The sequence below is a fragment of the Clinocottus analis genome, unplaced genomic scaffold (genome assembly GCF_023055335.1).
Source record: "Clinocottus analis isolate CAN_PGR_092001 unplaced genomic scaffold, fCliAna1.0.p SCAF_34, whole genome shotgun sequence".
Taxonomy (NCBI): Eukaryota; Metazoa; Chordata; class Actinopteri; order Perciformes; family Cottidae; genus Clinocottus; species Clinocottus analis.
The window spans coordinates 1,091,743-1,113,936 of NW_027176087.1; the positions used below are offsets into that span (position 1 = coordinate 1,091,743).

Sequence of the window (22,194 nt, forward strand, 5' to 3'; positions counted from 1 at the left end):
GATGCAGCCACATGACGAAATTCCTGTCGCAGGAACTCTTGCAAATCTATATTTACACGGCGCCTTGAGGGAAAATCCACAACCTACAAATACACAATAGATGTTCAGTAAGTTATTTTCTCCAAATAGCAAACCCAACCTTAAAACATACACACCGACATAATGTAGGACATAAATATATATTACCTCACGCCACATCTCGGGGAGAGTCCAAAGCAGCTTCCGAAAGTCTTTTCCTGGCTGGTCCACAGTGGTCGCCGTTAAATTATTGCTTGGACCAAAAAGGACGACGACGTCTGGAGCACGCGGCACCGCAGAATTTACCACCTCAATTCTCAGAAGCTTTGCAAAGGCCTAAAGGAGTTGACGTCACCTCGAGGGCAATGTCGTCTGGCACCTCCGCTAAGCCATCCGCTAAGCCTCGCAGGTGAGAATCTCCCACTAGCAAAACAAACTAACACAACACAGAATTTTTAGTATTGGCAACAATATAAATCCACTATTTTTTATAATAATTTGTCAAAACAAATATACCTTTTTGGTTGGAGACTCTACAGGAATTACCAATTTGAACCGCTTCCATGTGAAGGCGGAAATTGACCATTGGGTGACTCTCCTACGATGCCCTGTTCCAAGAGCTATTACGGATTGACATGGAAAATAAAATAAACATTATGAACATAATCCATTTTAACAAATATCGTAGACATTCCGCAGTCATGCTAAAAAAACGTGCACATAGGACACCAATTAAGGAAAGCAGATGACTAAATACCCAAAGAAATAGGACGGGGAGGTTGAGAAGACATGTGGAGCCGCCTCCTCCCAGACATATCCTGATGGTGTTCACATCCACGTGGCATCGGGAAACAGATTTAGCACATTGATTAGTATTACTCATTATGGAATAGTATTTATCAATAGTATTTCATGAAAGATGATTTCACTATGTACATGAATGGCTACTCATATTTAACACAGGTCACACCGAGTTGTTTCATGAACTTTTGTCTGCACATTCTTATGATCAGATTATAATCTGCATATAAAACCAAAAACACCATAAAATGAAGACATTGTTTGAAACTGATCAAATAGACCATTTAGTAGCTCTGTACTAAAACCATAAACCAGGTTGTTTATATTAAGTACAACTATGAACCGGGTCTACATAAAACTGTAAGAATCTGTGTTGTAGTTCATCTCAACAGTGGAGTTGATTTTGTAATAAAGAGAAGGGGCAGGCACAAAACACACACACAAAGGCAGTAAAAATGTCACTCAGTCGCCAGCTCACATTAAAATCCATCAGATAACTCCACTTTGCAGAGAAAATAAGTCTCGTCCCAAAACACAAACTTCAGCTCTTTAAGTATGTAAGCGATCTAGAGAGAGATCACAACATGTATGAAGAAAAGCAGCAAGCAGAACATCAACCCACAGAGCATAAAGCCTTTAAATCCAAGACTTTAGTTGGGGTGTGTGTGTGTTAAAAGGCAGTAAATATAAAGGGGGCAGGGGGGTTATGGAGACATAACACACACAAACACAAGAACCATACAAGGCGGGAAAAATAGAGTGATCCCTCCCTCTATTTTTCCTGATGAAGCCGGGGGGGGGGGGGGGGGGGGGAAAGAGAGAGAGAGAGACGGGAAAGAGCGCTGAACAGTTCAGCCGTGTGGCTGCCAGCTCCCTCTGCAGCAGGAGGATGCTCCTGCACCCTGCCTCCGTGCACAGGGTGCACGAGGGTCTGCAGGGTGTCACTGCTGACCCTGCTCAAGTTACATGGAGATCCTGCCTGGATACAGCAGGACCCATCGCCGTGTACTGCAATGACAAAGAGAACAAATGTACATATCAATCATAGAACATGAAAGCAGACTTTAGATGAGTTCATCTAGAGACAAAACACATGAAGCAAGTGATATCGCCTCGCCGCCTTGACTTCAGGACGGTCCATTGTTGGAAATCTGCTTGGGCGGGCCATTTTTTACTATTACACATACAAAAACACACAGCATTCATTATGATACCTTAACACTGATCACATGCCACGTCCAGGTGCGAACAGCAAAAAGTGCAGGAGGAGACGACAGCCCAGATGAGGCAAGAATCTAAAGCGTTCTTTAAAGAAAGAACACTGGAAAACTTACAGCTGGTGATGACCAAACTTGCAGCGGTGAGACGCGGGTCAGCGCGAGTCAATCCTGCAACAGGCACCGCTAGCACGTCCTTCCAAACCGAGTAATTCAGCTGGCAGGAGTTAAACTTCTTTGAGAGGAAGCCAAGAGATCCTTTTGCCCTGGATAAGAAGTGTGCCCTTTCTGCTGTTCTCTCCCTCATCATTTCCCCCCAAATGTGTTTTGATATTTGACGGGGCATTTATTTGCGGTGTTGTGAGGATTTCGCCCTGTAATGCTCCGCGGCGCTCACAAGCTCTGCCGCGCCCCTCCATCCTCCTCCTCCTCCTCCTCCTCGTGCTCATGCAGCACTGAGCGCCAGGCCAAACGGCTGCTGCCTGGTTCTGACCCGCAGCATCAGACAAACAGGTAATGACTGTTTGTGCAATCCCCCAACGTTGCTAAATTAACCACAACATTAGCGCCGCTGAAAACATTACGTTGCAACTGGTCCAATGTTTCCTAAAAAAATAAATTAAAAAAAAAAAAACCCTCACGAAATCCGTGATTTCAAAGCCTGTCTCACTGTTTGCTGACATGTTTCATGAAATACGGATCCGTATCAGACCGGGCGGGGCGCCCCTCTGAAACACCTCCCCACGCCCCTGTAATCGCTCTACAGCGCCAGATCACAAATTGTCATTTACGGTTCTCTTTCTGATAGAACATCTTGTTCTGTTATTAAACAAACTAAACAACCATATTGTATTGATGGGACCTACACGACAGCGTGTCATTTCCGTCTCTACGTGGGCGCGCATGAACACCTCTCCTCTGCTCTCTGTATCGTGCAGCTCTCTGAACCAGAGCAGCTCTCTGAACCCGGAGCAGCTCTCTGAACCCAGAGCAGCTCTCTGAACCCAGAGCAGCTCTCTGAACCCAGAGCAGCTCTCTGAACCCGGAGCAGCTCTCTGAACCCGGAGCAGCTCTCTGAACCCAGAGCAGCTCTCTGAACCCAGAGCAGCTCTCTGAACCCAGAGCAGCTCTCTGAACCCGGAGCAGCTCTCTGAACCCAGAGCAGCTCTCTGAACTAGAGCAGCTCTCTGAACCCAGAGCAGCTCTCTGAACCCGGAGCAGCTCTCTGAACCCGGAGCAGCTCTCTGAACCCAGAGCAGCTCTCTGAACCCAGAGCAGCTCTCTGAACCCGGAGCAGCTCTCTGAAAGTACACGGACATCAAACTAAGTCATTAATAAATACATGGAGAAATGTACGCCATTAACAAGTCTACAACCCCGTTTTAAAAAGATGTGTAGAGGAACTCAGCTCACTGCAGCACTGAAGCTGAGTTTGTGCTTCTGCAACACTGATACAACCTGATGCTCACACATCTTCTCATTCTGTTTTGTTTTGCAATTTGCTTTTAGCTTTTTCCCCCGCCTCCCCCGAAGCTGTAAACCTAGGGGAAACACTGCCCTATAATTAATTTTTATTCATAAGGAAAATGTAAGATGGCTACCTAATCCTGCCAAGGCATTGCAGGTGGAGGACAGCATAATTAATGTAATGCTTCTTATGCTTCAACTCTGTCAGAAAACAGTACAGAGGTCCACATGAGAAGCATGGTGAGGTGGACCAATTACCATAAAAAGGCACTACAAAATTCCTTTGTATCGGAGTGGAAGCCAGAGAGCGAGAGAGGCAGACAGAGAGACACTGACCAGGTTCACAGATCTCAGTGTATCTTGCAAGGCAGGGACTAGCATTTCCAGGTGATGATGAGAGTAACTCAAGTAACAACCGTGGTAACTTTCTGGAACTCGTGAATCTATTTTCCCGCAATGACAGTGTGCTGAAGATGCATACAGAAAATATTGGAAGAGTGAAAGTCACCAAGAAAAGGCCTCAGGTGTCACTGCTGTCAAACAGAAGCCAAAAAGACCTGATTACAGCACTGGGTACTTGCATCAGAAGGGAGATCCAAAGAGAAATCCAATAAGCTGAAATGTACTCTTTTCTCTTGGATGAGAGCACCGATGTTTCCCACAAAGAACAGGTGTCATTTGTTGTGCGATATCTACATCAAAAGCAAATAAAGGAGAGATTTATTGAAGTTTGCAACATTGATTCAACAGCAGGCCAGGAGCTGGAGAATACTGTAGTCTCCCTTCTACACAAGACTGGTCTGGAGCTGAAAAACATGTATGTCCAGGGCTACGAAGGAGCAGCCAACATGAGTGGCATGTACAAAGGACTTCAAGCCAGAATATGCACACTCAATGAGAAGGCCCTCTATGTGCATTGCAAAGCGCACTGCCTGAACTTAGTCCTGGTGGAAGCTTCAAAGTCAAATAAGCACTTTGTGACCTTTTTCAACCTCGTGGAGAAGCTGTATGCCTTTTGCAGTGGCTCCTCAAAGCGCCGTGCTGCTTTAGATTACAGCAGTCACTGCATCCAGACAGACACATTGTGGAGCTCAAGAGGCTGTCAGATACCCGTTGGGCTTGCAGGGAACAAGCACTGAAGCCCTTCAGACAAATCTCTGGAAGCTATAACGATGCTCCTCAATGAGATCTGTGAAAGAAATCCACCTGACCTGGCCCTAGGGGATGCAAAAATGTACTAAAATGTGATTAACTTCGCATTCATCCTCTGCATGGAAATCACCACCCCAGCATTTAAAGTCACTGGTCTTGCATCAAACGCTCCGCTAGAAGAAAGCCTGGACCACTACACAGCCTACAAGCTAATTGATTCTGTAATTCACTCACAAGCATTGAGGTCTGAGGAGAAGTTTGCAGAGATGTTCCAATGTGCGTCAGAGAAGGCAGAGGCTCAACATAACTACTGTTGTGCTTGGTCAGGAGAGGAAAGTGCCAGTGCGTTTCCAACACAAAACAACTGCATCATAAGTGAGTTATGAGATTGACTCTGGAGTCATACTACAGGAAGAATGTGTACGACACATTTATTGATATCTTGACTGCGGAGCGCAGCAGGAGATTCCACGTGAGCATCACTGGAAGTCCAGCTGGCACAATCACAGTGCTTCCACTCTCTAACTGTGTGCCAACTGGACAAGCAGCCCGAACCCAGAGGCAGAGGAAGCTGTCCATGTTCTTTGTGATTTCTATGAGGAAAATGAACAGCTGAAGACCGAGGTAAAGGTGTTCCACTCCAGCTTTCCCTCGAAGAACCTGCAAGAAATCCTTGCCATTGTGGAGGAGAACACTGGCCGCCTCGTCTTTCCAACATGTGTGAAGATGATAAGGATCGATGCTACGCTGCCAGTGACAACAGCTTCAGTGGAGAAATCCTTACTAAAATGAAAATAATAAAACAGACTCGGGAGTCTCTGTGAGGAAGAAAGACTCTCCGACCTTCTCCTGCTTGCCATTGAGCAAGACATTAAAATAAATCACAGTGAAGTGATACAAATCTATCAGGAGATGGCACTAAGGAGGATGCTCCTGCGAAGAATCTTTCATTTATCCAGACAGAGTTTTGATACATTTTAAGTTAAATATTGTTTGATTGCATTTAGTTCTACAATATGGTTTTGTTTGTTTTTGCCTGTTATTCATTCATTTATTCAATTTGATAATTTTAGTCAACAGAAATAAATATGAGTTGAAAATATCATGTGTTTTTATTTATTATTAATTTCATAAATTTTGGCAATGGGTGCCCTTTTTTTTGGTTTGAGCACCTGCCCCCCAAACCTTTTGTGCACGTGCCTGTTCACCTGCTGGAACGCCCTCCGACAGCCCGGTGACCAGAAAACGTTTGCCCCACCCTTAAGCTAGCCGGTGAGTGGCGCCACGACCGTTGAAAAGCTTTCACAGAAGCTCCTGTAAGCCAACGAGACCAAGAAAACACATCAGCTCTTTGTTGGTTTCTTGAACTGCATATTGCTCAACACCCTCCATGACCAAGAGCGTCACAAGTCCAAAAGGAAAAAGTGAATGCTACTAGTGTGCAGTACAGAGTGACTGGCTATGCGCCCATCAGCTGACCGGCCTTAAATATACTCTGCGTCAGTGGAACTTCAAAGTTCATACAAATTATGCCATTTCAAGGTTTTTTTATTGGGAAAATGTTAGCGTGTATCAATATTGGAAGCCTGGTGTCGCCGCCAGAAGAATTCAGTTCGACAACTTCTCCCGTTCTCGTAATTTATTTCCTCGATCACAGGTAAAGTAACACGCGCTGCGGTTGCAAAGGCAGGGAGTCGTCCAGTCAACGCAGGTTGAGCGTCTAAAACAACACCACGAACAGCCGGAAGTTCGGCTCTTTGATACACGGTTTTCCTTCATCAACATATCATCAGCAAAGTAACATTTAATTGGGTCTAAACTGTCAAGAAGAGGATAATTCTGTGTTCTCATCTCTTCTCACAGAAAGGGACGTGTAACGTCCAGTCTGCTTCTCTAGTGTCAACATACTGATATACAGGTGTGTGTGTGTTGAGGAGTGCAGGCGTCTGACTAAAGTTCCCTTGAGAACCGGACATTTCTAGACACAACTACAGCTGCATTGCTGTGTTGTACTGACCTCGCTAACCTAACCTGAACTTCACTTGACATGAATAGGAAAAGCATCTACAGGAATGTTTGATTTATATTATGAAAAACAAGCATTCATGAAGGTTTATTGGCCGCTGCCGGACACCTCACTGCTTCAAACGGCTCCCTCATCTCCTTGGCTCTGGTCCTATCCAGGTTGTGGGCATAGAATCGGTCAGCAGTGCATGTGTTATGACACATAAACTCGGCCACCCTCATGCGAACATCGGGTCTTTCAAAAAAAGCCAAAACCCTGTCAGTTTTTCAAAGATTGACTGAGGCTGTTTTTCAGACTTGCCCAGACGCAGCAGTCCTCACATTGGTGAAGGTCAGACGGCCAGGGAGCTCCATCTTTCCCCACGCACATTGCATGTACGGACCAAGATTTTTGACTTTCCCCGAGCCAGAGGTTATAAACCCCATTTGGATTGAGGTTACCTCGGGCTCGTAGTGCCAGACACCTTTCGATCCAGGAGAATTCATCCAGATTGAGGTAAATCTGAGCGCAACCGAAATCTCGGTTTGTTTTATGTTCATAAACTGAAATCACATACCCATCGTCCCTGGCCTTGAGAGTGTCAGCCTTGGCCTACTGCACTTCTTCTGGGGTCATATTTGTCAGAACCCCTGGCTGGTGCCCATAAATGCACATGATGTACGCCGATAGGCAGCCGTAAAACGCATCCCCGGTACATATCTTGTTGTGGCGCTCTGAAACGAAGAGGGAAAAGTGCATAATTGGCAGCAGGAACAGAGTCGCACACGAGAACAGTGACGAGAACAAATGTACATATCAATCATAGAACGTGAATGCAGACTTTAGATAAGTTAATCTAGAGACAAAACACATCAAGCAACTGATATCATATTCAGATGAAGACCAACGACACAAATCCACCACGTAATACTCGTGGTCAACAGTTAAAGGTCCTGCCTCGCCGCCTCGATGTCCGGGTCATCAAGGGTTGGAAACCGGCTCGTGCCGGTCATTTTACTGATACAGACGAAACAAACAGCATTCATTATGATACCTTATCAACACAGATCACATGTCACGCCTGGGTGTGAACAGCAAACGCGCCACAGAGCCAGTTGAGTGATTCCAATGTCACCGTAATGTCCTCCACCCTCTGACATCCATCCTATGTGCTATGCTTCTGCAGGTCTCTGAGGACCTTATCTGCGTGGATATCCTGTATGTTTAAAGAAAATAGAAGAAAAAAACACATTTATGAAATTTTATTTGACTGACACTTTACTGTATGAACATTCCTACCATAGTTATTGATCCCAGAAAAAGAATCTGATCATATTTTATATATTTTAATAAAACTATGAGTTAATGAAATTGTACTGGGCTCCGTTCAGAGTGCCTGTCACAACCCGACTCTTAGGGCATGACAAATGTAACACACAGTTTGGAAGATTAACAAAGTGTATTTAACTCTCAGAAATAAACGGGTAACGGTATGGAGTGCTGCAGTCAGTAGCATCCGTGATGTCAATGTGCATGCGTGTGATAAGTATGTAAGTGTTGTCGGTGAAAACGAAGGACACCAACAGGACAACAGGACAGCAGCGACGGTCTGTCTCTCTTCCTCTAAACCTGCGCAGTGAGCCAGGCCATGACCGGGCTCGTCTCCGTTTCCTGGTCCAGGTGCTCTGCATCCTTGATCCCTGCTCGCAGTCTGCAGTACTCAGGGCCGTCACAGTGCCGGAGAACATTACTGGAGGAGCTAAAGTCATTTTCATTCAGTAATGAAAGTAAGTAATATGAATGAAAAGTACTTTATTAATCCCCAAGGAGATTTTTTTTGTCATAGTAGCAGCATCCTCCACTTACAGACATCAATGAAATAAACTAAACACACAAAATAAAATAAATAAGAACAGGGATAACAGATATATACAAAATAACAATAATAATAATAATGTTTAATTATAGTTTGTTTACTTAGGTTAGATTTAGTTGTATTATGATAGTTTTTTCTTTGATAGTTTACTTGTCTTTCAATTTGTTAATTGGGTGATGCTGTGGGCCGCTAGTGCATATCTGCCTCTTCTGACTAGATTAGAAGTGTCGCAAGACATATTTCTTCATCCGTCGTCATGCCTCAAAGTAATTACCTAAAATGATGTCAAATTAACAGAATGAAAAAGTACTGAATTATAAAGGGAACAATGTGATTCAAATATTTTTTTCCCCTTTATATAGCGTAACAAGGTAAATGATGTTTGATATCCATTTAAAACCGCCAATTGTTATTAGAAGAATATACCACATGATCTAGTCTGCCAGTCAGGTTCTTTCAGGGTTTTGACAGCCTTGTCCGCTCTTTCGTCCATCTTGTAATTTTTATCTCTCCGTCTTATGGAGACAGGCTCAGTCTTTCTATTTATTTTACCGAAACAAGCAAACAAAGATCGCAACCATTGTTTGTAATGCATCTTTTCTTTAAGCAAATAAAATATCTGGTTCTTAAATTTCGAAATATTAAAATATGGGCATTAACGATTCTTACCTGAAATGCGGCGGGGGTCTGTTTGTAGCGATCACGGATCGACAATGTTGTCACGTCTGTAAAACTCTGAGGATGACATTGCAAATTGTCAAGTAAACCCATAATCAAAAACCCCGAACGAGCTGGAGACTGCTATACATAAAATATACATTTTATTGACAATGCATGTCTTAAAAGACTTCTTTCAAATCAATGCATGCATTATTTATTGACTATATGACTGTAGTGTTTAATCCATTACTGTATTTCGTAAGGCACTGAAAATGCACAGCTTATGCTCAAGTCTGGGCTAGCAGCATACATCACTCACCCGACACACAACAGCAACATCCGTCTGTGCACAGCGAAGGCAACGGGTCAGTTTTCACAAACTAGAAGTTGATAGACTGAAATCAGGTGTAAACCATAAAACAATCAGTGGACACACGTGCACAATCAGGTGAACCCTGCCTTCACCCACTGACAGCTGGGATTGGCTACTTTATTTTGGTCCTGTCTTGTTGTGGAGCACACCTCGTCATAGATACGGAATTTAGCTTGAAGCGAAAACTGGTTTCTAAAACAATTCTTGTTTTACATAAAATGACAGACACAAAATATTTATCAGTAGAAACTGAGTGTAATGATCTTGAAAATGAAAATTCCCTGGTTGAAAATAGCTGTCACAAAAAAGAGTTAATTCTAAGTTTTCTAAAACTGACTGAACATAAATCATTTAGTTTTGAAAATAACATTGATCCTCAAGCAAATTTGTATTATGATTATAAATCAAATTCTGAATATTATACTGAGTATCAGTTTAACAATCTAAACATGGATGTTTCTCTATCATACATTTCAATCGAAGTCTCTATTCAAATTTTGATGAAATTCAATGTTGATGAAATTAAAGACAAATTAAATTCATGAAATCATACATTTTAAGTTATTGCTATAAGTGAGACTTGGTTAACAAACAAAAAGGGTCTTGACTTTGTCCACCAAAGGTACGATATGTTCAGAGGAAACCGGATCAATAAGAGGGGTGGTGCTGTAGCATTGTATGTACAGAAAGACTTTCAATGTAAGGTCATCAATAGCACAGTTGTTGATATCATGGAGAGTCTGACGATTGAAGATCATTCGACAAATTTTAAGAGAATATTTTTGAGTTGCATTTATAGAACGCCTGGTTTCTGCATTGACCAATTTATGAAAACCTTAGTTGATACATTAGGTCAAGAAACCTAGGTCACGAAAAAGAGCTTAGGGTTAGACATTAGGAGATGATTATTTGCAGCCAAGGCACTCGGGGGGCAGGAAGTGCAGAGACACAGGAAACAATAGACAAACTACAAAATGAAACCAGAAACCGAAACTCATGTCCTGACACAGGGTCCTCTGACCTGAATGAATTGGGCACTTCGACAAACAAACGTTGGAGCTTCTCCACTTACAACATCAATCCTGTTTGCACGTTTTCTGATTTTCACTCTGCTGAATGTGCGCCTGGAGTAAGACTGCATTTTAAAATTCATAAAGAAGCCTGAATCTCCAAAGCACTCGATGCTTTTTGTCTTACATGCTGAGCCCGCTCCCCCTGAGCTAAGTGTCCTCTCCAGCCTGTCTCCAGAACACGCTACTTCCTGTTCAACAAGATGACGAACAGGCACAAAATGATGTCACCACAAGATGATATCTCTTTTCCGTTCACCCCCTCCCTCTGTTACTACTCTCTGGCTCAGTTCATGCTAATGGGTTCCCCATTTGTAAATGAATTAATAATGACGTATAAATGAATAAGATCATTTAGATATGCACTTCACAAACATGTTTTAACACTGCAATTCATGAATAATGCAGGTAGTTACTCCTGGTTAGTTACGTATTAAGTACGTCAGGTATGTTCTGTGACTTCATCTAAAGTTCATTCAGCAGCAGTGCCTCAGAGGTGTGATGTAATTGAGCGTTGCTCGGTGGGGGAGTGGCTGCGTAGGTCGGTCCGCGTCGGTCAACAGGACTATACGGCACTCACAGAAGGCCGAGGTCTGAAACCACAGCCCGCCCCTGTAAAAAGGGCTACCGAAGAGCCGACTGACGCTCGGATGGATTTTGAGAGAGAGACGTAGGTGTCCACAGTATTGATACGTTGGCCCTTCTCTAGAGATCAGTGCACTGACTAACCTTACCTTCAGGTACGTCGCCAGTTTGAACCCAGAAAGAAAAACCTTTGCATGCACGTTTGCGCATTCATAAATCTTACAAATCTAAAATCGTTAGTCGAAAGAGGAATTGCACGGTGGTGTAGTGACTAGCACTGATGCCTCACAGCAAGAGGGTCTGTGGTTCGAATCCTGGGCGGGGCGGGGTTCGGATACTGGTCTGGCAGGTCCTTCTGTGTGGAGTTTGCATGTTCTCTCCGTGGCAGCGTGGGTTCTCTCCGGCTTCCTCCCACAGTCCAAAGACATGCTGCATAGGTTAATTGGACTCTAAATTGCCCGTAGGTGTGAATGTGAGCGTGAATGGTTGTCTGTCTATATGTCTGCCCTGTGACGCACTGGCGACTTGTCCAGGGTGTACCCTGCCTTCGCCCCTTGACAGCTGGGATCGGCTCCAGCGCCCCGCGACCCTAATGAGGATAAGCGGTTAAGATAATGGATGGATAAAGAGGAATTATGCACAGCACAGATACTTCTTCAGTGACTGTTGAGGATGGTTGCTCCTCAGGTGCCAGTAAGAACTCTCTCCAACTCCTTGTCATTCAGTTGGAAATGTTGACGTACATATTCATCTTCCTACTTGCATTTCTGTGTCCTGGACCAACCTAACGTCTTTTGGGACTGTAGGAAGCCCAACGCTCAATGTACTATGACAGGGCCAAGACGCTGCCATTCTTTAGAGCACACGTAAACTACATGGCTCCATGACAGCGGTGAAAAGCGACATTCACTTTTATTCAAGTAGCTCTGGCAATCAGCTCAGCTATTAAACTGCTACTGAAAGTAAAGGGAGCGGTGTATAAGTGGCCGGCTGTCTGTCACATTAGTCTGAATGAGGAGTGCTGCGGCTGAGAAGGTTAATGACAGGAGAGGCCAGTAGGGGAGCTGTCACAGGAAACTGTGCTTTTGAGGTTGCGTAGAAGAAGAGGCGGTGCATGTGGAGAGTAAATAGTCGGGTGCGTGGACAGGATTGTACTGCAAATTAACCACGAGCAGGTGGCGTCCCGTCTTGTTGAGGTGACCAGCATTGTTCTTGAAAGAGGAAGAGCGGTCACAAAACAGATCAAAATTGTCTGGGAATGCAGCAACAGTACTAAATGCAACAACATCCCTAAAGTAAAGTCCAACGAGGCGACAAACATGATCAATCGTGTGATGAGTGAAGACCTCCTCATCATCTGACTGTGTGACCCCATGAGACCAACAGGATCTGTAGCGACGTTGCCGCGTTCCCAGATGTCAGAAGTAACGTTCACATGTTATCTTCAACAAAGAAAGCCAATGTCCCTTTACTGTGGAAGCCTAAATGAAAACATATCCGACAGAGAATGTATCATATTTGGCGTGTTGTCTTTAATATCTGAATGACTTGTTTTTCATCACGAAAATGAATTCTCGAGTTTTCATGTCATATTAAAATAACAATTGTCCTTAAATGTTTTCATTTGATGCTGACAATGTTTACGCATACATGACACTTATTTGTTTCTATTTTGTTTTAATTTAGGCATTTTAAATCTTCCACAGATTTGGATAATCCTCCCTGGAAGCAGAATAAATGTATACCAAAACTGTTGAAAATAACAAAATTTAATGATCAGATTCAGGAACAATATATTTGTGATTGCTTCACAGCAATCAATAAGTCATTGTGTAGTTGTGCTTTCCTAACAATACTGGCTGAGGCTGCTGTTCTTTCAACCGACAGCAGCAGCTGTGAACTGTACAAACGCAGTTGCCCCAGTGCAGAGCTTCTCTTGCCCCAACTGTCCATGATATCCTCTTTCCAACAGCACGGTAATATGATGGGTGGACTGGTAGAAAAACTGCATGTTCAATTCATCTTCTATTAGATCTATCCCCCCCTCCTCTCCGCACTCTGACAGTGACACACAGTCATCAACATATCCATCCTTGTACACCAGTAACTTGCCATTACTCTCTGTGTATGCACTGTTGTAAATTGACTCTGCAGTGTACTCCATGGCATCCACAACGCTGTGCACAAGCTGATGAGAGAGCTGTGGTCCATTTCCACTGGAGATGGGAGTCCACCCGGTTATGACTGACAAACCATTAAATTCAGTCCTGAAGGGATTTGTTGTCCATTTCCTGTGGACATTAGTTTCTGCTTGGTGAAAGTGAGGCTGGGACATGGTGGGATCTGTAGTCCAGTTCCTCGCCTCCAGATGGCCGGTGCAATCCATATTGACTTGTAAAACCTGGATGTCTTTTCTTTTTTTTTTTCTCGGTATGTAAAGGTGAAGAATATTTCAATGAGTACACAATACTACCATGCAAAAACCACACATGGACACCCTGGGACATGTGTACGATTCAAATACACAGAGGAGACATCTAAAAGACAGCAGCAGAAGGCGGTTACACGGGTAGCGTTTGGTAGCAATGGTGATCAGTAATGCAACATCTATCCTGTTCCATGCTGCACGGAAGAAAAGATCTTAGAGTGGTTGATTACTTTGTCGTGAACGTTTCTGTGATGTCAGTAAAACCTTTGGTTGAACTGAGCGTTATAGTGAAGGTAATGTCAAGGAACTTCCTACGCTCTAATATCGATGTTTCCATTGAGGTATCCACATGTGTGGTAAATAATCTCTAGATATCAAAACTAAATTAAAACAACATCATTGACATCATACTTTAACATCAATGTTGTGACATCTCAGTGAATTCAAATGCTCGCTAACAACTAAATCCTTGAATGATGAAACATTTGATAAGGATTATCAGCTGGTTTGGTTAAGCGCCTCCTGCTTGCCAAACGTCCCAAATTGTTAATGTTATTTATTCTTGCCTATTTTCATTGCTTCAAAAAGTTACCTGTGTAACAATGCCTCAAAACTTCAGACACCGCACCCCCACAGAAAAACATTATAACAAAGTTACATATTTCATTTACAGCAACAATAAACCTCTTTTTAATAAGCAACCTCTTCCCACAGTTCTTGATTGGCAAATGGGATGTTCCTCCCACCCTGAAGGAAAGAGCTGGATCCCTTTGTGATTAAAAACTCTTTCTTCCTGCATCCATTCCTCCAAGTCTCTTTTCCTGTTATGAGCTCATTCTCCCGGGCTTTTTTCTCAGCATTTCTGTCTTATTATCCTGCAACAAAAAAGGCAAAACATTTTTCAAGAGATTAGAAGACCATTAGATGATGTTTTGAAGTGCAACTCTCTCTGCTGCAGAGTTCTTGAGGTCAATGCCATGGAAGCCCATATCCGATACAAAAGAAACTCCTAATGATACTGCCAACTTTTTGCCACAAAAAAAGATGTCATTCTGACAAAAAAAAGAACTCATCATTATGACAATTATGGCGGGAATGGGCTTCCATACGTTTCACCAGAGAGAGGCTTTTCTGATGCGATGCTCGACGGCTTAAAGAATGCAGCCTGAACATAGCCACACGAGAGGAAATAAACACGTCTGCTGCTCATTCTCAGAGGATAATATCTGATTATGTAAGCATGTTCTGTACATTTGAACTTTCTTTACTCAAGTGAACACTGACGTGTGCTGGACAAGCTTGACGTGGTGGAGCGCTTCCTGTGACCCTGCATGTCTGAAGGGAAAGGACCTGCAGCACCTCGCCCACAGAAGGGAAACGGGGTGATGAGGGCAACGGTCAGGTCACTGGCTCGTTCTTGGATGTCTGCCGATTGTGCTCGTTCATATGACGCACACATGACGCATACACTATGTATCCAGAAGGACACTTTGAATGAGCAGCATCAGATCAACGTTCTGGTGGCCGTACCGCCCTGAGACACCAGACAGAGGAAAGGTGCCATGGCATGGAGAACATGGAGAACATGGAGAGCATGGAGAACATGGAGAACATGGAGAGCATGGAGAGCATGGAGGGCATGGAGAGCATGGAGAACATGGAGAACATGGAGAGCATGGAGAACATGGAGAGCATGGAGAACATGGAGAGCATGGAGAACATGGAGAACATGGAGAACATGGAGAGCATGGAGAGCATGGAGAGCATGGAGAACATGGAGAGCATGGAGAACATGGAGAGCATGGAGAACATGGAGAACATGGAGATCATGGAGAACATGGAGAACATGGAGAACATGGGAGCTTGTTATTGGCATGAAGCCGGTCTATGGGCCGTACTTTATCTTCTACTGCAGAGACAAAACACTATTATGTGTTAAAAAAAAAAAGTTACCACTTGATTTATTATATTAGCATATGAGATAATACAATATAAATAAACTTTATTATTATTATAATTATAATCACCGGTATTATTGAAGAAAAACTGCATGTGTGTATATTTGTGTGTGTGAATGTGTGCGTGTGTGTGTGTGTACCTGTTAGTACCTGTTAGAGGGGCTCGGGGTAGGCCTGTCGGGGGTCGTAGGTCATGTCGGGCATGTAGGCTTCATGGAGGTCGGGGTCCAGCGGCAGGCGGTCCAGAGGCAGGTCAGAGTACCCGTAGGGCGGGTACGAGCCATCCAGCTCTGCAGCACACACACAGGGAGCTCACATTGTACAGATGCTCCCTCAGCAGACCGGCTGTATTTGCCGTGTTGTGTGCAGTAGGTGAGATGTGATAGTTGCTGCAACTAAATCTTTCACTCCATAAAAAACAGATATTGTAGTTTTCTCATGCTGCATTTGTGACACTAAAGGCGTTCTCTGCTAAATCCTCCTCATGCTGCACAGGATGAGACGGCTGCTCGTCTCCAGGCAGCTCCGTGGAGGTGAAGCATGAGCGATGAGGACTTCTGTGAGACACCAACGACATCGCAGCTCAGTGTTGCCGTCGGGTTCAACAGATACACGTCAACGCACGGGGAGAGGAACCTGCCATTTTCCTGCTGCCAGTAAACTTGTGTGCCGACTAAAACCTTCTGTACATGCATGGGTCAGCTTAGTCAGGCCCGGGAGGAGGTCTGCAGCAGTGTGGAGAACCCTGCAGAACCAGGAGAACCATGACGGAGGAGATCAGAGGAGCCGGTAGCAGGCTGGGATTCATTCATGTCCAATGAAAGATGCTGAATGTTTTCTCATTTAATGAAGGTTTTCTGAGACATTTGACATTTAAGTCGTGAGTGCTAGTCATTATCAATTTAGAGAAGTGTAACTTGATGCCAGGTCGAAGGCTCTTCCTCCTTATCTTCATCTTTAAGATGCCAGGTCGAAGGCTCTTCCTCCTTATCTTCATCTTTAAGATGCCAGGTCGAAGGCTCTTCCTCCTTCTCTTCATCTTTAAGATGCCAGGTCGAAGGCTCTTCCTCCTTATCTTCATCTTTAAGATGCCAGGTCAGAGGCTCTTCCTCCTTATCTTCATCTTTAAGATGCCAGGTCAGAGGCTCTTCCTCCTTATCTTCATCTTTAAGATGCCAGGTCGAAGGCTCTTCCTCCTTATCTTCATCTTTAAGATGCCAGGTCGAAGGCTCTTCCTCCTTATCTTCATCTTTAAGATGCCAGGTCAGAGGCTCTTCCTCCTTATCTTCATCTTTAAGATGCCAGGTCGAAGGCTCTTCCTCCTTCTCTTCATCTTTAAGATGCCAGGTCAGAGGCTCTTCCTCCTTATCTTCATCTTTAAGATGCCAGGTCGAAGGCTCTTCCTCCTTATCTTCATCTTTAAGATGCCAGGTCTGAGGCTCTTCCTCCTTATCTTCATCTTTAAGATGCCAGGTCAGAGGCTCTTCCTCCTTATCTTCATCTTTAAGATGCCAGGTCAGAGGCTCTTCCTCCTTATCTTCATCTTTAAGATGCCAGGTCGAAGGCTCTTCCTCCTTATCTTCATCTTTAAGATGCCAGGTCGAAGGCTCTTCCTCCTTATCTTCATCTTTAAGATGCCAGGTCAGAGGCTCTTCCTCCTTATCTTCATCTTTAAGATGCCAGGTCGAAGGCTCTTCCTCCTTCTCTTCATCTTTAAGATGCCAGGTCAGAGGCTCTTCCTCCTTATCTTCATCTTTAAGATGCCAGGTCGAAGGCTCTTCCTCCTTATCTTCATCTTTAAGATGCCAGGTCTGAGGCTCTTCCTCCTTATCTTCATCTTTAAGATGCCAGGTCAGAGGCTCTTCCTCCTTATCTTCATCTTTAAGATGCCAGGTCAAAGGCTCTTCCTCCTTATCTTCATCTTTAAGATGCCAGGTCAGAGGCTCTTCCTCCTTATCTTCATCTTTAAGATGCCAGGTCAGAGGCTCTTCCTCCTTATCTTCATCTTTAAGATGCCAGGTCGAAGGCTCTTCCTCCTTCTCTTTACCTTTAAGATGCCAGGTCTGAGGCTCTTCTTCCTTATCTTCATCTTTAAGATGCCAGGTCAGAGGCTCTTCTTCCTTATCTTCATCTTTAAGATGCCAGGTCAGAGGCTCTTCCTCCTTATCTTCATCTTTAAGATGCCAGGTCAGAGGCTCTTCCTCCTTCTCTTCATCTTTAAGATGCCAGGTCAGAGGCTCTTCCTCCTTCTCTTCATCTTTAAGATGCCAGGTCAGAGGCTCTTCCTCCTTCTCTTCATCTTTAAGATGCCAGGTCGAAGGCTCTTCCTCCTTATCTTCATCTTTAAGATGCCAGGTCAGAGGCTCTTCCTCCTTCTCTTCATCTTTAAGATGCCAGGTCAGAGGCTCTTCCTCCTTATCTTCATCTTTAAGATGCCAGGTCAGAGGCTCTTCCTCCTTCTCTTCATCTTTAAGATGCCAGGTCAGAGGCTCTTCCTCCTTCTCTTCATCTTTAAGATGCCAGGTCGAAGGCTCTTCCTCCTTCTCTTCATCTTTAAGATGCCAGGTCAGAGGCTCTTCTTCCTTATCTTCATCTTTAAGATGCCAGGTCAGAGGCTCTTCCTCCTTATCTTCATCTTTAAGATGCCAGGTCAGAGGCTCTTCCTCCTTATCTTCATCTTTAAGATGCCAGGTCGAAGGCTCTTCCTCCTTATCTTCATCTTTAAGATGCCAGGTCGAAGGCTCTTCCTCCTTCTCTTCATCTTTCAGAACCAGAGTCACCGCCCGCTGATCTCTGCTTATTCCTTCTCTGTGAAGCATTCTGGGAACTTCAACATTGAATGGAGGAAGCATCGCTGAGGATGAACAAGTGGAGCATGAAGGGAGGTTTTCCTCAGACACATTAGTATACTGTGTATCACTACACACGTGTGTGTGTGTGTGTGTGTGTGTGTGTGTGTGTGTGCACGCGCACTACCGTGGTTGTTTAAGTGTCTGGAAAAAAATGATACCAGCTGTAAATAGCACCAATGTGAGGGTATTACACACACACACACACACACACACACACACGGGATGAAGCATTAATTATAGATGTGGAGATGGAGGGGTTTGCACACAGAGGAAATGAGACATCCTTGTTCTGCTTGCGTCCTCTTTCCGTCTCCTCTTCTTCATTGTCTTTCTCTTTTTCATTGTCTTCCTCTCTTTCATTGTCTTCTTCCTCTTTATTGTCTTCTTCTTTATTCTCTTCCTCTCCTTCCTCTCCTTCATTGTCTTCCTCCCGTCCATCCCTCTTTCTCTCCTCGCCCCTCTCTTCTTCCTGCAGTAACTATTATTTTCCTAATCTAGGTTTTGGGATTGGAGTCATTTGTCGGCTGCTATAAATAGCAGTGGAATATATTGTTACTTTCTTTATGGCAGTTATTGCATTGTTTTGATACAACACATTGTTAAAAGTCTCAATCTAATTATTATAATTATTATTATTATTATGTATTCCTTTAATATTCTGCTGGACTGAGTCAGATTGGTCTCTTCTGTTGGTTCTGGTTAGAATATTAGAGTTATGAAGTTAAATGATTGAGATTATATGAATATTAGATGATAAAAGAGTAATGTGGGATATTGATTTGTTAAAATGCTTTAATTGAACCTTTCCATTATAAAGTGCTTTCATTGGCCCTTTTGTTTACATTCATGACAATACCAACAATACCAAAGCAGATGTCACTGTGATGCGTGCTTCTTCTTTCACGTTGCAACCCACACATTCTGGTGTCACTGGTGTTACTGGTGTCACTGGTGTTACTGGTGTCAGTGGTGTCACTGGTGTTACTGGTGTTACTGGTGTCACTGGTGTCACTGGTGTCACTGGTGTTACTGGTGTCACTGGTGTTACTGGTGTTACTGGTGTCACTGGTGTCACTGGTGTTACTGGTGTCGCTGGTGTCACTGCTGACACTGGTGTCACTGGTGTCACTGGTGTTACTGGTGTCACTGGTGTCACTGGTGTCAGTGCTGTCACTGCTGACACTGGTGTCACTGGTGTTACTGGTGTCGCTGGTGTCACTGCTGACACTGGTGTCACTGGTGTTACTGGTGTCACTGGTGTCACTGGTGTCACTGGTGTCACTGGTGTCACTGGTGTTACTGGTGTCACTGCTGACACTGGTGTCACTGGTGTCACTGGTGTTACTGGTGTTACTGGTGTCACTGGTGTCACTGGTGTCACTGGTGTCAGTCAAGGTGCTAACCACGACTCGGTTCAGATCGCACCAGCACGAGTCCTGTCTCACTGTGTGATGCTAAACTACTTACTTCATGGTACATGTGTGTATTTGGGAGTATTTCCGCGTAACTCAAAGTACTCACCATCAGCTAGGTATGTATGCTCCAGAGGAACTGCAGTGTGGGCCTGTGGAGAGGCAGAGAGGCCCGATAATCAATGTTTCTGTACCACGCCAAGGCAACAGACAGGTCAATAAAGTATTCATCACAGGGGAGACACACACACACACACACACACACACACACACACACTAACAAACCAATTCTACTGACCAAATAGAACATTCTTAGCAAACATCCGTCCTGTGAAGTGTAATTGCTCACAGAGGAAAACACCAGAGGATGAAGAAGTGAAGAGTTTATAACTTGAGAAACGCTGAGTCAGACAAACACATGAACTCTTGATTTAGACCCAACATCAGAGAAGGAAACAGAAATGATGATTCATGAATGTACTGTTAACTATTCAATTCTATTTAATAACATGAATATTAAATGAGGTTTCTTCGTGATTATCATTAAATGATGAGTAAACCTTTATGAAATCAGAAATATTATTGACTAGATATCTGAAACCCTTCTGGTATATAATTGGTTTGTAAACTGTATATTATTATTGTTTGCATGGCTGTTTTCAAGAAGCAACCAATGACTACAATCATGTGTTCAATGCTTAATAACTTTGTTCATCATCTATAAACACTATTTAGATCGATAATAATGAGTCAATAGCTGATCACTGGTGTCTGCTCCATCTATCTATATGAATCATATCTGCATAGAGCTGTGTAATGTCTGCAGCAGTTTGTTCTCCTCTGCGTATGTAAAGCGCTGTACTGGTCAGTGTTATCAGTTATGAATAGGATCATTCACTATCGGTATTAATATTTGTCCTTGGTTGTATAAGATGAGGAGAGGCATGTGGAGCGATCCTATTATATTTGCGTGTAATATTATAGATAATAAAACTTTTGGATTACAAGCAGAAGACTTCACTGGCCCAGCAGCCGGTCAGGAGACTCTGTCCGCTCTGAGTTTCATTTGTCAAAGGACTGTTTTGGGTTTATTAACAGACTTGAGGGCTTTGGGACTTCAGGACTGATGGGAGCCGGGATGTGAGTCTGGCTTTAGGAGCCGGGATGTGAGTCTGGCTTTAGGAGCCGGGATGTGAGTCTGGCTTTAGGAGCCGGGATGTGAGTCTGGCTTTAGGAGGAGTTCATTGTATAACCATGAAAACACATTTGGTTGTGACCATGTCCTGTTGGCGTGTGTCGTGTCAGCGCCTCCTCTCACCATCTCCCAGGCGGCGGGGTCGTGTTTGAAGAGCGAGTGCGTGAGCTCCACCGACACTCTCTTCCTGTAGTCAGAGCTCTTGTCCTCCGAAATCCGGAAAAGCACCGCCGCAGCGTAGGTGGCTGCAGAGACGGAGACAACGCGGCACGTTATCAACCGATGGGAAAGGAAAAGGCCACGCCCTCATTTCACCCAACGCATGAATCATCAGCATCTGATCATGAGAACCAACAGAAGGTCTTTGGTTACGGACATCTGTTCTGAAGAGTCCAGCAGTGGCTCGAGTCCCCATCTCAGCTCAAGTAGGTGATGAAGGAGCAGCCAATCAGGCGAGGAGGGACCGTACACACTTACAGCTCTAAGTCGGGCTAAGTCCAGGTTCATTGCAGTGAAAAGGTAAAGGTGAAGTGTTTCAGGAGTTGTGAAGCTAATGGAGTGTGTGAGCTGCTCTCATCCAGCATTACCCACCAAAGATAATACGGCGTGACTGGTCGATATTCCACGTATTCCTGAATGAGGGCGTTTAAACAACTAAAGTCCCTCAGAGCCGACTCACCTATTCCCTCGTTGTTGGAGTGCAGCAGCTCCATCAGCGGCGCCGACGCGCCCTCTGCATCGATGAGCTCTGCAGACTGTTTGTCCAGAGCCAGCTCGCACAGGACGCCCGCCGACACGCGCTTCACGTTCTCCACGTACGAGTACAGCAGCTGGACACACACACACACACACACACAAACCTGGGATCTCAGACTTGTCGTATATTCTTTACACAAGTTATTTGTTCATTTTTGTCATTGTTTTTCTGCAGCCAATCAGGCGAGGAGGCCTCCAGCCTGTGCATCTTTGCCCAATAAAAACCAACTTCTATCATTCAATTTAAATGTACGGCGTTAAGTGTTCAGCAAAATTGATAAAGAAGATGATGATTGTTATTAATATGTCTGAGCAATGATCCCAATTTAGCTAATTGGTTATCTTCTAATCATCACTAATTTCGGGTCT

General features: G+C 44.1%; 1 protein-coding gene and 2 long non-coding RNA genes across 5 annotated transcripts in view; all 3 read right to left on the reverse strand.

Annotated features, from left to right (window-relative positions):
* LOC137799016 (uncharacterized) lies at positions 1–909 on the reverse strand. Its single transcript, XR_011079413.1, has 4 exons — positions 776–909; positions 535–638; positions 187–454; positions 1–83 (listed from the first exon to the last, which is right to left on the reverse strand). It is a non-coding gene; the product is annotated as an uncharacterized lncRNA (long non-coding RNA).
* A 764-nt stretch (positions 910–1,673) lies between these two features.
* On the reverse strand, positions 1,674–7,801 carry LOC137799021 (uncharacterized). The gene is made up of 3 exons (XR_011079414.1): positions 7,715–7,801; positions 7,238–7,394; positions 1,674–1,827 (listed from the first exon to the last, which is right to left on the reverse strand). It is a non-coding gene; the product is annotated as an uncharacterized lncRNA (long non-coding RNA).
* Positions 7,802–9,547: 1,746 nt separating this feature from the next.
* Positions 9,548–22,194, reverse strand: part of LOC137799037 (junction plakoglobin-like) — an 84,249-nt gene continuing 71,602 nt past the window's right edge. For 2 of the 3 annotated variants that reach the window (XM_068596118.1, XM_068596119.1), the window contains exons 13-17: positions 21,749–21,899; positions 21,193–21,314; positions 19,984–20,026; positions 15,761–15,900; positions 12,978–14,527 (exon numbers count right to left, since the gene is read on the reverse strand). In XM_068596118.1, the coding sequence (XP_068452219.1) occupies positions 15,764–15,900; positions 19,984–20,026; positions 21,193–21,314; positions 21,749–21,899 (453 nt within the window). In that variant the 3' untranslated portion in view covers positions 12,978–14,527; positions 15,761–15,763. Of the gene's footprint in view, positions 9,592–12,977; positions 14,528–15,760; positions 15,901–19,983; positions 20,027–21,192; positions 21,315–21,748; positions 21,900–22,194 lie in introns of those variants that run through there. The other variant, XM_068596120.1, reaches the window with a different exon arrangement.